The sequence below is a fragment of the Elephas maximus genome, chromosome 26, assembly GCF_024166365.1.
Source record: "Elephas maximus indicus isolate mEleMax1 chromosome 26, mEleMax1 primary haplotype, whole genome shotgun sequence".
In the NCBI taxonomy this organism is placed as follows: domain Eukaryota; kingdom Metazoa; phylum Chordata; class Mammalia; order Proboscidea; family Elephantidae; genus Elephas; species Elephas maximus.
This window is the reverse complement of record NC_064844.1, coordinates 13,738,461-13,753,921: the sequence shown is the minus strand read 5'-3', so window position 1 is coordinate 13,753,921 and position 15,461 is coordinate 13,738,461. Positions and strand designations below refer to the sequence as shown.

The window sequence follows — 15,461 nt, the reverse complement described above, 5'->3', positions numbered from 1 at the left end:
TTAAGTTTGGTCTTCTTATGAGAATTTGGGGTCTGCATCCCACTGCTCTCCTGCTCCCTCAGGGGTCCTCTGCTGAGCTCCCTGTCAGGGCAGTCATCGATTGTGGCCGGGCACCAACTAGTTCTTCTGGTCTCAGGATGATGTAGGTCTCTGGTTCATGTGGCCCTTTCTGTCTCTTGGGCTCTTAGTTGTCATGTGGGCTTGGTGTTCATGCTTATTTTTAATGTTGAAAATTTTCAGTTAATTAGCAAGGCATTGCAGGAAGCCGCATGTAAATATTCTAAGCCAGATAGATCAGATAGAGGTAAAATCCTTTTGCAAAGAAGTGTCTGGTTTCATAAAGTTAATTTCATGTAGGAGAGTTCAAATCAATTTGTCTATAATAAATTCCCTCCAAGAAATAAATCTATTTAAAGAGCACTTCTTTTCTATCATCCCACTGTTTAAAGAAACAGTAGCTAACTTTGTTATCACTTTTAAAATTGTAGAAACTAAGGACTGTGTTCATGCATGCAGCCTTCTTATGTCATCAGGATAAGCTACTTACCAGTTTTCTTTATTTTAGGTATTGTGTTTCAGAAATATGATTCCTTGAATTGTACTGGGAGTTGACCACAAAAAGCCACCGTGCTAACTTTTTAAAAAATAAGATTTTATAGGTACTTCATTTATAAGGTTATAAATTTCTGTCATCCACTCCTGATTATAATAGATTTTAGTGTGAGAGTCTTTTCCTTCCTACCACCTCCATTTTTTTTTTTTTTTTAAATAAATTTGGAAACAAGGTAGACCATTTTTTATTAGAAGAAAATTACATCATAGAGCAAGAGTCTCTCTGTTAGGGCCTTTGCCTAATGCCATGCAAGTTGTGCCTGGCACAGGGACACCCCACTGCGGCAATGAGTGGGGTCTGAAATCCAGCCCACGTTTCATTCTCCAAATTGCGGGCCCTGGGGGGAAGAGTTGGCCTTTTTTCCAGTTCACACAGAGATACCATATGGGCCAGCTACTGCACTTTTTTTCTTCAAAGACATGTTAGAATTCTGAGCTCTCTAAAATCATAAGCAGGTTTCGTTCTAAGACAGGAATTGGAGAGGTCTTTGTTTTGCTGTCCTCTTGCAATGACATATGGGCATCATTGATTTAAATCCTTTGAACTTGCTGTTCTTTCTGCCTGAAATCCTTTTCCCTCAGATTTACATGGCTGCAGTCTGAGGTCTTTGCTCACGTTTCACCTTCTCCTTAGGCCTTCCCTGACTTCTGTACTACAGGGTTGCTATGAGTTGGAATTGACTCGACGGTACTGGATTTGGTTATTTTTTTGGACTTCTGTACTTATTTCTCTACCTAAAGTTGCGGCCACCTCCCTCGCACTGCCCATCTCCCATCCTTGCTTAATCTTCTCCCAGTGCTTATCACTGTCTGGCATACTATGTTTTAATTATATCTTTGCCTTCTGAGAAGTTAGGGGTTTTCCTGTTTTGTTTTCTGCTATATTCCCACAGCCTAGAACAATGTCAGGCTCATAGCAGGACACTAAATTTATTAAACAAATAACAGGATGCAGAAGTTCTAATGTATTCTGTAATTTTAGTAAGTGTTAAGGGATGATAGAGGAATAACTAAAGGCCTAGGTTCTGGTGGTTCACATCCCACCGCCGCCATCCGTACATACTCCTCTGTGTCTGTTTCTCATCTTTAAAACGGAAATGTTAATAGTATCCACATCCTCAAGTTGGGAGGATTTGATGAATTAATACAAGTACTTAGAACATGTCGGGCTCACTGAAAGCACTCAATGTTCCTTATTAAGTTGGTGATAATCAGCTTAGACTAACGAAACTAACAGCCTAATTGGGAAAACCTTAATGTAGACAGTGTTATGTCAGGAGGTCACATTTTATTGGATGGATATGAGCTATAGTATTTCGTGCTGTCTTGTAGTAGCCATCTTCTGATTTACTCAAGCCTATTTATTGGAAAAAAAAAAATTTTTTTTTTTTTTTGTTTATTTATTGAAGTCAATAGCATTTCCTGCCTTTGGAGAGTTTACCATCAAGTTGGGGAGAAAACAAGCCAGTCTTCATGGCTTTATTATCTACAATGACTTTAGAATTAGATACTGCAAATAAAGTTGAAAACATTGGGCTAATAAACATTTTCAGCTTTGAGATAGGAGTGGGAAGTAATCTAAAATGTAGAAATGTTTTCTGACTTTTCCCTTACATTTTAGAGTACACCGTTTTACTTTTCTTAAATGGCACTTACAGCAAGATGGGAAGAAAACACAGTTATCAGTAGATACGTAGACCTGAGAGCGTAACCGCTGCATCGGGAGTAGAACTGCTGATGTTACCAGCCTTTTAAAGTCAGCTTTTCTTATGAAATATGCAGTTACATTTGATCTCTTGAGTATCTAAACTTGTAGCACTTCTAGGCTTGTGTATAATTATGACTAAAGGCACTACTAATACTTTTCTGCCTAGAAGAATTACTCACTTAGCGTGTGTAGAATCTCATGACATAGACCAACCAATTATTTTTCTTATTTTCTGTAACTAGTATGTGGTTAATGCAGTACTTTGTAACAGTAGATATGCATAGGTAAGGATATTATCCAAGGTGAAAATAATAAAAACTAGCAATGCCTTAGTGTACATCCTTATTCTTAGCTAATTTAGCCTGTTTAAGGGTCGCTTGAGTCAGAATCGACTTGACGGCAGTGAGTTTGGCTTTGAGAGTTTGGAAGGGCAAAACATTATTGAAACGCAGTTCAGGTTTTTATTTTCATTTCGAATAGTTAAAGAAGAGAACTTTTACTGTCTCTACCGCTCTGCTCTCCTCTATACAATACTGTTCACAACGTTGCCCCGTAACTTTAAGTCAACAAAGGCAGATTGTAAAATACTATGTATAACATCATCCCATTTTTGTTTCATATATGTGTATGCTTTTATTTATTTACTTATTTTTAAGTAGAAGAATATACACCAGAATCTTCATGTTGATTATTTTGGGGTAGATACAGATACTTTCCATGCCTTCTTTTTTCTAAAAGCGTTAATATTGCCCCTCTTTTCCCTTGCAGAGTCTGATATTGATGCTGCCACTGCAATGATGCTTTTAAATACTTCTCTAGAACAAGGAGTTTTAGAACGTAAGCCATCATGCTGTCTTTTAAAATACATTTCTCCCTGAGCGCCTTTTCAAATCTAATTTGGAAAACAAAATGTTTAAGTATTACAGAGTTCCTTCTTTTTCACTAAATTGTACTTTCATCTGAATAACTTAGTTTCTGTTATATTTCCGTTAATTTATGTGAGCAGTTGAGAGATTGAAGCTAACGCTGTGATACAAGTTTTCCACGTTAAACAAGCAGCAGAGAAAGAAACAGCAAGCTTAGAAAAATAAGCCCGAAGATCTGCAATAGGATCTAAAAAAAATAGGAAAATGTATTTATAGCCTTGGAAAGCCTTCTTTAAGATACTAAATGTAAAATCCATAAAGGAAAAGATTGGTAAATTTAATTAAACATCAAAAATTTTCAAGTCCTGTACAACAGAAGACATCTTTAATAAACATAATGCAAGCAAAATACTGAGAGAACCTATTTTTACCATGTGTAACAAAGGATTAATATCCAGTATATATATATTAAAAAAGAATCCTACAAGCACAAAATAAGAAAACAGGTCAACAGAAGAATCAGCAGTGGGTACAACCCGGTGGGTCTGAGAAGAGTAAGTGTGTCTGGACAGTGCACATGTGAAGGTGTCCAGTTTCTCTACGAATCAGGGAAATGCAAAGTGAAGCAATACTGAGAGACAGGTTTTTATCCGTCAGATTATCAGATAAACGTGATTAATAATATGAGGTGTTAAGTGTTAGAACTGGGCATTGTCATACACTGCTGGTTATGAATTGGTAAGCCTTTTTTTTTTTTTAATTGTGCTTTAAGTGAGAGTTTAAGGTACAGCCATTTTTGAGGGCAATTTGAGAGTACCAGTTACAACTTAAAATGTGCATCTACTTAGCAATTCTACTTCTTGATGTCTTTCCTAGAAATGTATCTGCATATATGTGAGAGAAGAGGCATCTAGAAAGATTTTTATTGCAGCAGTATTTGTACTGGTGAAGAATTGGGAATAACCTAAATACCAACAGGGAAATGGTTAGCTAAATAAGGGTACATTTATATTGAGGTCTTCTCTGCAGTAGTGCAAAATTATTATATTTTTCTCGGAAAGGACATATATATGTACTGTTAAGTGGTTTAAGAAGGTTTCAGAATAATACCTACAGAATGATATGAACTACATAAAAAGAAATAAACCGCAAAACATTATTAATCTAAGGTAGTAAGGTAGTATCAGACATCCAGTTTGTATTTGAAAGTCTCTGGTGATCTCATAAATATTTTCTTTGCAGTTTGTTCGCTCTAATCAGTGTCCACATAAGTTTTAAGTATTGCAGCTGATGGATGTCTCATGTCTCACTCTTTTTTTTTAAATATCTTAGTTTTCAAATGGCTTGTTTTTGCATTTGAGCTACTGATGGAAGTTTTATTTTCCACAGGTGAGAAACCTCTTCCTCTTAAAACAGCACTGCAAAAAAAGAGGAGTTATAGCAATGCGTTTACCCATCCCGGTGCTGCGCGTTTACCAGAGGGCGACTCTCCAGCCACCAGCACTGATCCCAAGGAAGACCACAATTACAGTGCAAGCAGCATGGCAGCACAGCGCTGTGTCTCCCGGTCTAGTGTGTCTTCCCTGTCCTCTGTGGATGAGGTATATGAACTGATCCCAAAGAGCAGCCACGTGGGAAGCGACGGCAGTGAAGGGTTTCATAGTGAAGAAGATACAGACGTTGATTACGAAGACGATCCTCTTGGAGACAGTGGCTACGCGCCACAGGCTTGTGCAGATACCTCTAGAAAAGGACAGCCAGGCAAAAAGATGCGAACGCAGCCGTGCCAAGAAATCGACGAGGAGCTCAAAGAGGCAGCTGGATCTCTGCTCCACCTTGCTGGAATTCGCACGTGTCTGGGTTCCCTAATAAGTACTGTTAAGACACAAAATCAAAAGCAGCGGAAAAAATAGAAATCCTTATTAGAGTGAAATTACTTTAAAGTGTGGCAATACTCTTCTACTTTATTCTTCACAAGGGATATCAAAGCCATAATGGACTTCTTTAGTTTCGGGGTGGGGAGGGGTGCTAATTACTTCTTTCTTTCAAAAGATTAATGTTTTATTTTATTTTTTTATTTCTATTAAATAATTGCTGTTAGGATCATGCCCAATCGTAAATGTATGATGTGAAGTCCTAAGAGGATAACTTCTGTGGATGAGGGTCTCCAAGATTTGGAAGTTTTTATAATGAAATACCCGGCATCTATCTTCAAACTAAAGGGAAAGTCTTTCCTTCTGTTAATACGTCAAAATGTAAGAATTTGCAACTCTGAGTTTTTTTTTTCATTTTCTTTTTCAGTCCATAATTAACTATAATTACTGATCCTGCTAAAAATTTTGCTGATGTCTTTCTTACATATTCCTCCCTTGGCACAAGGATAAGGTTTGGATGTTTTATTTTGTCTTAAATTTCTGTTTTTAATTTTTTTTTTTGAGGCAGAACAAAGTCGAATATAAATTGGAAAAGATCCTAGAAGGTCCTTTTCGTTACATAGGTAGAGAATACAACAAAGAGTGCTAAGATTGAGAAAGTACAGCTTTGTGATATAATTTTCCTCTGAGAACACTCCAATTCCTATTACAACGTTACCTTTGATTTTTTTTTTTTTTTTTAACTTCACAGATACTTCATTACATTTATCGGGCCCCTTTGTTCTTTCCCAGAGTGCTTTGCAAACATTGTTTCAGGTTTAGTCACTAGCTGTCTTTGTCAAGTGGAAACTACCATCCAGTGAGAGGATATAGCCGTGGAGTGTGTTAGGGGTTAGCACCCATGTTGACACACTTTTGCAATAAGAGGGTCTTTCATTTGCTTGTTGAATGTTCTGAATTCTGAGAATCTTGTAATAGGAATGGAGTGTCATCTAAAATAAACATTTAAATGCTTATTATCATCATTAAGGTAGATCACTTAGGAAAAAACTTCTGTCCAAGCTTTGTATGAATTAAATTTATATGTATACCTAATTACAAAGGATTTAACAAAACTAAAGGGAAAAATATGCTCATGGATTTTTAAAATTTGTATAAAATGAAATCTTATACAGTACACCCCTTTGGGGAGGCAGTAACACCTGTATGTGCCATTAATCCTTGCCAAAACAGTTCTGTTGCCGTTCCGAAAGTGCGTCGACCAAGGTGTTTTAAGTATTTGAATTAATCTGCTCGTACGAGACGTTTTGATCGTAACATCATTGGCATAGTTTTACTACATTACTTGGAAAGAACAAGGGACAGCAGTAAAATCAGACTTACTCATTATGGTTTTTTCTCCAGTGTTGGAAAGAAGTTTTTAAAAGTTGAGTCTTAACTCATGCGGCACCCTTTTCCATAGGCAATGACCTTGTTTTTATTTTTCTGCTAACTTCCTGTGTCACTGTACATATACACACACCAGTCAGGCTCATGATGTTGGCTTGCAGCTTGCAGCAGCTTTTTCTAAGGCTACAAAGCATTTTCTTTTCTTTTTTAAGCAACAGACACTCTTATTTTAACTTAAATTTTATTTGGGCAAAACTGTCAAGCAAGAAAGATGATTTAAAAAAGCAAGTGTCTTTTTTAGCTGACAAGACCTTAAGCCAGGGATAACAACATTAAGGTTCTCTGTGTTGTGTCCATGTTAATTGTTATTGAACCTGGATAGCCACATTAACGGCATTGATGCTTCCGAAATACGGTCATTTTCTAATTCATTGATAATGAAAAATAGCCCTTAAGCTTGCAGGATGATGTATTTGAACTTTTGTTTTTCGTATATGTCCCAACTGCTACAGAAAATGGCTAGCCCAAAGTAACACCTTTTACCGTAGGCCATGAATGTAACAATAAAGTGCTTTTACCGCAATAGAAATAGTAAACCTATTCTAGAAATCATTTTACTAACACAGTGTTTCAGCACACATTTATAAGCTCCTTACTGTGGCCCTATGGATAGGCCTTGGTAACAGTGTGTCGGTGACCTGGTTCCAGTTTATTTCATTCTGTTGAAATTCTGCACCACCAGTGTTCTCCCTGGTTCCTGTCTATTAGATATGCCTCTTTATAAGTAAAGGGAAATGGTCTGAGATAAAGAGGGGGAGAGTTGTTCTCAGCTGTAGCAGGAAATCTTCAGAATTATTTTGTCTTAATATAATTAACAGTAACTCTTTAAATCCCTTCATTTTCTCTGCCTTATTTGTCCTCTTCCTATAAATAAAAATGTTTTTAAGTTACATTCATCACTAGCAAGGAGATAAAACACTTGTGCACTAAAAGCTAACAGGGAGAAGTTACAGGATATTTTACACTTGGTTTTCGCACAGAATTCACTGCGTGACTTCCCATTTGCTAATATACCAAGGCAGTTATTTTTAAGGGAAAAAACGTTTGTAATTACACAATCCTTGTCTCCCTGTTATTACATCCAGAGATTATGATCCCATTCAGGTGTGTTGACAGAGAAGCGTGGCTAATAACAACCCAGTTAAGGAGAATCATTCCAAGTCCTGTGGCCTGGAAATTGTTTTCAATATTAGTAACAAATTTTAGTATACTCAAAACAACTGGAAACTCTGGAGAGGTTACATACATGAGGATTTCCCAGCATATTTTAAAACTACGACTTAACAGATAATTTTGTCTTACATCAAAATGTAAATTGTGGAAGAAAAAAAAAAGTAAAGTATGTTGCAGCCGATTCCAGTTCAGAATCGATCCCTGGTAAAAGTTTTGACCTGGCGCGATTAACCTTCATCTTCCACGTCCCAAATAGAATCAGTGTTTGTTGTTTTTAATATATTTGAAATTTATTTGTACAATGTATTACTAAATTAGTGAGTATTTTATTTCGCTTTTCAAATTTAGAGAAAGCAAACAGAGTAGTGTCTATCGCCATGAAAAAGCTCACCACGGGTGGATCACCTCCTTTTTTCACGTTTGGGCTTTCCCATCCTCCTTACGGATGGCAGGACTGCTGTTAACTTAGGTTCCCTTGTACATTGTAAAGTTCAGTACATATAAACGTTTTTTCCCCTTTTTCGACTTTCTGAGGCATTATATGAAGGGTTCGTACTAGATGGTAAATTAAATATCTGTCAGTGTGAGTTCAAAGCTAGCGAAATTGTTAAGGAGGGAATGCCTGTGTCTTCACAGACCAGGAGGCCTTTCCCAGCAATTCAAGCAGTAGGTGTGAACACTTCACAAAGTGGTAAAGACTGTTGTCTTAAATACTACAGTAACTTAACAACATTTTGTGGAGGCCATAGCATTTAATTAATGAAACTTTTGAGGCTTTTTGGTTTACATCTATTTTACAGTTTTTCATTATTTTGAAATGTGTAAGCTTTGATTAAAAACAGTTTACTTCAATATGTGAATGAGTAGTCAAAATATTTATTGAAAGGCAAAGTATTTTAACATTACACCTGCCATTTTTTTCTTGAAGCACATTCTTTGCATCTGACTGCCAGTGCCATTGTCAAACTTTGTTTTAAATTGTTGTACATGTCTTAATAAACTAAGTGCTTAATTTTAAAGTGTTATGTTGCCATCATAGTGTATACAAATGTATAATTGCCAACCCATTGTAACTATTATTTATTTTTAAATGAACGTATAAGAATGCTTTTTGACACGAGAAATTTGAGATACTAAGCCGTTTCCCTGCCCTCTTTTCTGATGTAGCATAACAGTTTTCCTGAGTTTGGATTATAACTGCCAGTAGATGACCAGTCACGAGCGAACCACTTCTCAGCCGCCAGTCCTTAGCCCATATTAAAAGCAACTTACAAATGTTTAGTTTTTGTATCTAATCTGGTTATTAAAATGTTTATAAAGTTTATTTTTACCAAAGAGATGCAATTCATTATGATAAAGTATTACAGAATAAACTTTGTTTTATAACATTTTTGTGCTGTTCATTTGTGGGCCGGGGTGGAGGAGACACAGGTGGCTCGTGGTCCTGTGTACACGCACATGCGTATACACACGCACGTAAACACAACTTTCTGTTGCACTTGTACAGAATTGGAGTCATGCAGATGAAAAACCATGTTTCAATTTCAGAATTGAAAAAATCTTTTATTTTTCAAAGCGTTGTTTTTCCTGGTTTTTACATGTCATCTTAATCACTGAAAGCTAAAATAGGACTAATTTAATGATCCTCTTCCTAAAATTCAGCTGTTTTTCCTGTTTGAGTATTTAAAAGAAAACTCGTGTGTGTGAGAAATTTTGAAATATAACAGAAGAATTGAGTAGGATATGAAAGTATTAAGATTGTTTCTAAGTGCACTCATGTTACTTGAAATACACCAGTAATACTGCTGTTTAAAAACTGGGACATCCAATATAAAAAATAAAAAGGAATCATCTACAACCAACCTCTTCATCTTGTTTCCCGCCTTGAAGTTCTATGCCGATAATTTAAATAGTATTTTCTACATATAGTTCTTCATTTAAATTAAGTGAGTCAACCACATTGATTATAAACTACAACCACCCTCTCTGTGCCCCACTCCTTCACAATGCATCCTTTTGAAGTACAACAGTCGTTTAAAAATCATAGCCATTTGGGACCCATCTATTTGTTCCTTAAAAGAATTTTTTTCTCACTTTTGCATTTATTGTCTAGCTCTGATGGGGAAAGAAATATTTTTACAACAATAACCTATTTTTGAAATGTGGATTAAGAACGCATTCATCCCTTCATAATTTCAGAACATACTAATTTGATAGCTTTTTAAAAACTGGAAATAAAGCTGTCAATGTAGATTGGATTTAGATTTAAAATACCAATAGTTGTTTATGTTCCATGAAATTTTAAATAGAGGTGTTCAGAAGCTGCAGGTGAAAATTAAAATAGCCAGGAGCTAACTTTTGTGTATACGGAGAATTCAACGCACTTATATTCACAGATAGTTTGTGTTCCAAAAGTTTATTTACAAATCTGTTGTTTGGAAAGTAGGCGCATTTTCCAGCAAACTTCAAGGCAAGCTATAAAAGCTTATTTAGCTCATAATGTCTTTGATAAACAACAATCCCTTCTTAACTGAAAGCAACATGCACAAAATTTTTGGATAAGTAGTTTCCTTCCATGAAAGTTTTGCCTCAACCTCAAGATTTTGGCTCAAGTGAATACTGGTATTGAGTTACCCTTGGCAAGTTTAATAAAAGGAAAGGGGGAGTTGGACAAAAAGAGATTACAAAAAGTAATATTAATTTAGGGGAGATCGAAGCTGAAACAACTGATGTGTGTCAGGAGAAGGGAGTTGAGAATTCTAAGAGATTGCAGCCAGATTAAAGTACTCTGCAATGTAATTTAAGTTTATAGGGTAATCTTGTACGTTGGAGAGGGGTTGACAAAAAGCTCATCCTTAGTGAGCTGAGCATCTACTCACTCAAGTATTTGAGCGCCTAGTCCCAAACACAAAAATAGACAAGCCCTGCCCTAAAAATGTAAGTGTAATAGTTGCCATCGAAAGACTAGAGAGCTATGAGATCATGTAACAGGCGGCCTAACAGTTAACTGCTCAGCTGCCAAACAAAATATTGGTGACTGGAACCTACTCGGGCTCGCGGCAGAAAGACCTGATGATCCGCTCCCGTAAATATTACAGGCTAGAAAACCCAGTGGGAGGCAGTTCTGCTTCGTCACGTGGGGTCGCTGTGAGTCGAGAATCGACTGGCACCTAACGACACCCTGAAGATGTGATTTAAGCTAAGATATGAAAGAAGCAGAGGTATTATTTTGGGAACGAATGTATGAAAAATTGTTCCGGTCAGGGGTTACTCTGAGATCTCTGTGATAAGGGAAAATGAGGCTTTCAGTGAGCTATGACAGTGTGGCTACAAAGCAGAGGGACTGGGGCCAGATCTTGCAAAGCCATACGTTGCTGCTGCTGCTGCCGTTAGGTGCTGTTGAAGGTTTCAACTGGTAGCGACCCTATGTACAACAGAACGAAACACTGCCCGGTCCTGCGACATCGTCAGAATCATGCTTGAGCCCGTTGTTACAGCCACTGTGTCAGTCCATCTTGTGGAGGGTCTTCCTCTTTTCCTGACTTCTACTTTACCGAGCGTGATGCCCTTCTCCAGGGGCTGGTTCCTCTTGATAGCGTGTCCAAAGTGCGTGAGACAAAGTTTCACCATCCTTGTTTCTAAAGAGCCGTTCTGGCTATACTTGTTCCAAAGGCTGATTTGTTCATTCTTCTGGGAGTCAATTGGTATACTCGATATTCTTCACCAACACCGTAATTCAAAGGCATCGATTCTTCTTCGGTCTTCCTTATTCACTGTCCACCTTCAGCATGCATATGAAGTGATTGAAAATACCATGGCTTGGATCAGGTGCACCCTAGTCCTTTTCGACACTTTAAAGAGGCCTTTTGCAGCAGATTTGCCCAATGCAACACAGTCGTTCAATTTCTTGACCACTGCTTCCATGGACGTTGATTGTGGATCCAAGTAAAATGAAACCCTTGACAACTTCAATCCTTTCTCCATTTATCATGATGTTGCCTGTTGGTCCAGTTGTGAGGATTTTTGTTTTCTTTATGTTGAGGTGCAATCCATACTGAAGACTGTAGTCTTTGATCTTCATCAGTAAGTGCTTCAAGTCCTCTTTACTTTTATTAAGCAAGGTTGTGTCATCTGCATATCATAGGTTGTTAATTCATCTCCAATCCTGACGCCGCATTCTTCGTATAGTCCAGCTTCTTGGATTATTTGGTCAGCATACAGATTGAATAAATATGGTGAAATATACAATCCCGATGCACACTTTTCCTGCCTTTAAACCACGCAGTATCTCCTTGTTCTGTTCGAATGATTGCCCCTTGGTCTATGTACAAGATGGCTCATGAGCACAATTAAGTGTACTGGAATTCTTATTCTTCTCAATGTTAGCCATAATTTGTTATGATCCACACAGTAGAAAGCATTTGCATAGTCAACAAAATGCAGGTAAACATCTTTCTGGTATTCTCTGCTTTCTGCCAAGATTCATCTGACATCAGCAATGATATTCCTTGTTCCACCCCCTTTCTGAATCTGGCTTGAACTTGTGGCAGTTCCCTGTCGATGTACTGCTGCAACCGTTTTTGAATTATCTTAAGCAAAATTTTTCTTGCATGTGATATCGGTGATACTGTTTGATAATTGCTGCATTCTGTAGGATCATCTTTCTTTGGAATGGGCACAAATATGGATCTCTTCCAGTCAGTTGCCCAGGTAGCTGTCTTCCAAATTTCTTGGCATAGATGAGTGAGTACCTCCAGCGCTCCATCCATTACAGCCTTGGAAATCTTATGACAGTTCTACCCTGTCATATACAGTTGCTATGAGTCAGGATGAACTCGATGGCACACAATGACTTACTATGTTGAGCATCTTTTCATGTGCTTATTGACCATTTGTATATGTTTTTAGAAAAATGCCTATTCAAGCCTTTTGCCCAGCATTTGATCGGGTTGTTTGTCTTTTTGGTTTTGGGTTGTAGGAGTTCTTTATATATTCTGGATATTAAACACTTATTACCCATTGCCATTGAGTCAATTCTGACTCATAGTGACCCTATAGGACAGAGTAGAACAGCCTCATAGGGCTTCCAAGGAGTGCCTAGTGGATTCGAACTGCCGACCTTTTGGTTGGCAGCCATAGCTCTTAACCACCACGCCACCAGAGTTTCTAAATGCTTATTGTGTTAATGATTTTAAAATAATTTCTCCCATTCTATGGGCTGTCTTTTCACTTTCTTGACAATGTCCGTTTATGGTGCATTGGTTAAGAGCTTGGCTGCTAACAAAAAGGTTGTTAGTTCAAATCCACCAGCCACTCTTTGGAAACTCTGTGGGGCAGTTCTACTCTGTTCTATATTGTCTCTATGAGTCGGAACTGACTCGAAAGCAGCATGTGCAAAAGGTTTTTTGTTTTTTTTTTGACCAAGTCCAATTTATTTTTTTCTTTTGTTGCTTATGCTTTTGTTGTCTAAGAATCCATTGCCAAAAACAAGGTCCTTCTAAGAGTCTGAAGGAGCCCTGGTAGAGCAGTGGTTAAAGAATTCAGCTGCTAACTGAAAGGTTAGCATTTCAAACCCACCAGCTGCTTCATGGGAGAAAGATGTGACAATCTGCTTCTGTAAAGATTACAACCTTGGGAACTCCATGGGGCAGTTCTACTATGTCCTATAGGGTTGCTATGAGTCAGAATCATCCCATTGGCAATGGGTTTTGGGTTTTCTAAGAACTTGATGGCTTTAGCTCTTATATCTAGGTCATTGATCTGTTTTGAATTAATTTGCATATATGCTATGAGGTAGGGGTCCAACTTCATTCTCTTGGATGTGGAAATTCAGTTGTCCCAGCACTATTTGTTGAAGAGAACATTCTTTCCCTATTAAATGGACTTGGCACCCTTGTTGAAAATTGATTGGCCCTAGATGTATGGATTTATTTCTGGACTCCAATTCTATTCCATTGGTCTATATGTCTATTCTTATACTAGTACCACACTCTTTTGATTACTGTATTTTTAAATCAGGAAACGTTAACTCTCCTACTTTGTTCTTTTTAAGATTGTTTTGGATATTTGGGCCCTTCGTAATTCCATGTGAATTTAAGGATCAGCTTTTCTATTTCTGAAAAAAAGAATGTTAGAATTTGGATAGGGAATGTTTAATAGTATGAACATCTTAATAATGTTAAGTCTTCCAATACATAAACATGGGATATCTTTCCATTTATTTAAGTCTCGCTTCGCTGCTAACCAAAAGTCAGCAGTTCGAATCTACCAGCTGCTCCTTGGAAACCCTATGGAGCAGTTCTACTCTGTCCTATGGGATTGCTATGAATTGAAATTGACTCGACAACAACAGGTTTGGTTTTGGTTTTTAATTTCTTTTAGCAACGTTTTATAGTTTTCAGTGTACATGTCTCTCACCTCCTTAGTTAAATTTATATGTAGGTATTTTAGTCTTTTAGATGCTATTGTAACTGGAATTGTCTTAATTTTCTAATTTTTCATTGCTGGTGTATAGATATGCAACTGATTCTGGGGGGTTGATCTTGTACCCTACCACTTTGTTGAATTCGTTTATTAGCTCTAGTGGCTTTCTTGTAGATTTTTGGAGATTATGTCATCTATGAATATATATAGTTTTATATCTTCCTTTCTGATTTGGGTGCCTTTTATTTATTTTTCTTGCCTAATTGTTTGGCTAAAGCTTCCTGTACAATGTTGAATAGTAGTAGTGAGAGTGGGCATCTTTGTCTTGTTCTTGATCTTAGGGAAAAGCTTTTAGTGTTTGACCATTCAATATGACGTTAGCTGTGGTTTTTTCCATAAATACTCTTCATCTTGTTGAAGTATGTCCCTTCCGATCCTAGTTTGTTGGATTTTTTTTGTTTTTAATCATAAAGGGTGTTGGATTATGTCAAAAGCCTTTTCTGCACCAATTGAGATGATCATGTGGTTCTTTTCCTTTGATCTATTAAAGTAGTGTATTTCACTGAATAATTTTATGTTGAACCACCCTTGCATTCCTGGGATAAATTCCACTTGGTCATGGTGTGTAATTCTTTTAATATGCTGTTGAATTCATCTAATTTCTTTTTGCAGAACAAAAATAGTGTGTCTTATTTAAACTGCAGAGTAAGGGAGATAATAAAAATTTGTAAGTAAGCAACAGATGAGAAGTTGGAATAAACTGGACAGTTTCTATTACTTTTAGACCTGATAGTTGAATGAAAAACCCTCAAGTCAGGTTGATGGCTCCCCCATAGACTATGAGATGGATTGCAGGAAAGAAATATTAAAAGCTTTCTAAGAAGGAATGGGAGGGTATGGGGACCAGTTTCTAGTTCAGTGGCTTTTTTTTTTTTTAATAAGAACTATTTGAATTTGGTTTAGTAATCTGTGATGGGCATTATCTGGAATGATAATACTGAGTGTTTTCTACTTGCCAGGCATGGCAAGCACTAAGCCAAATATTTTATATATTTTTTGTTATTTCATTTAATCATCATAGTGACCATATGAGGTTAATGAGGTCAATGTTATCACCTATAGATGAAGAAACCCAGTCTCAAGGGTCTTAAATTGCCAACAGTTACACTAGCTAGAAAAAAAAAAAAAAGATTAAAACCCATGTCTGATTCCTAAAACTATGCCTTAATTACCAGGTTGTACTGCCTCTAAGTTACAGGAATATCCACGCACAATAAGAATGCTTGGCCATTTATTCATTTACTCAACAAATTTCTATTGAGCACTTATTAAAATGTCAATCACCCTTGTTGTTTG

At 37.0% G+C, this 15,461-nt stretch overlaps 1 protein-coding gene across 6 annotated transcripts in view; it reads left to right on the top strand.

The window, feature by feature from the left end:
* FOXN2 (forkhead box N2) overlaps positions 1–9,046 on the top strand; it is a 63,531-nt gene extending 54,485 nt beyond the window's left edge. For 5 of the 6 annotated variants that reach the window (XM_049870350.1, XM_049870347.1, XM_049870349.1 and 2 more), the window contains exons 5-6: positions 3,089–3,157; positions 4,576–9,046. In XM_049870350.1, the coding sequence (XP_049726307.1) occupies positions 3,089–3,157; positions 4,576–5,099 (593 nt within the window). In that variant the 3' untranslated portion in view covers positions 5,100–9,046. The remainder of the gene's footprint in view (positions 1–3,088; positions 3,158–4,575) is intronic. The other variant, XR_007515521.1, reaches the window with a different exon arrangement.
* The last annotated feature ends 6,415 nt before the right edge of the window (positions 9,047–15,461 follow it).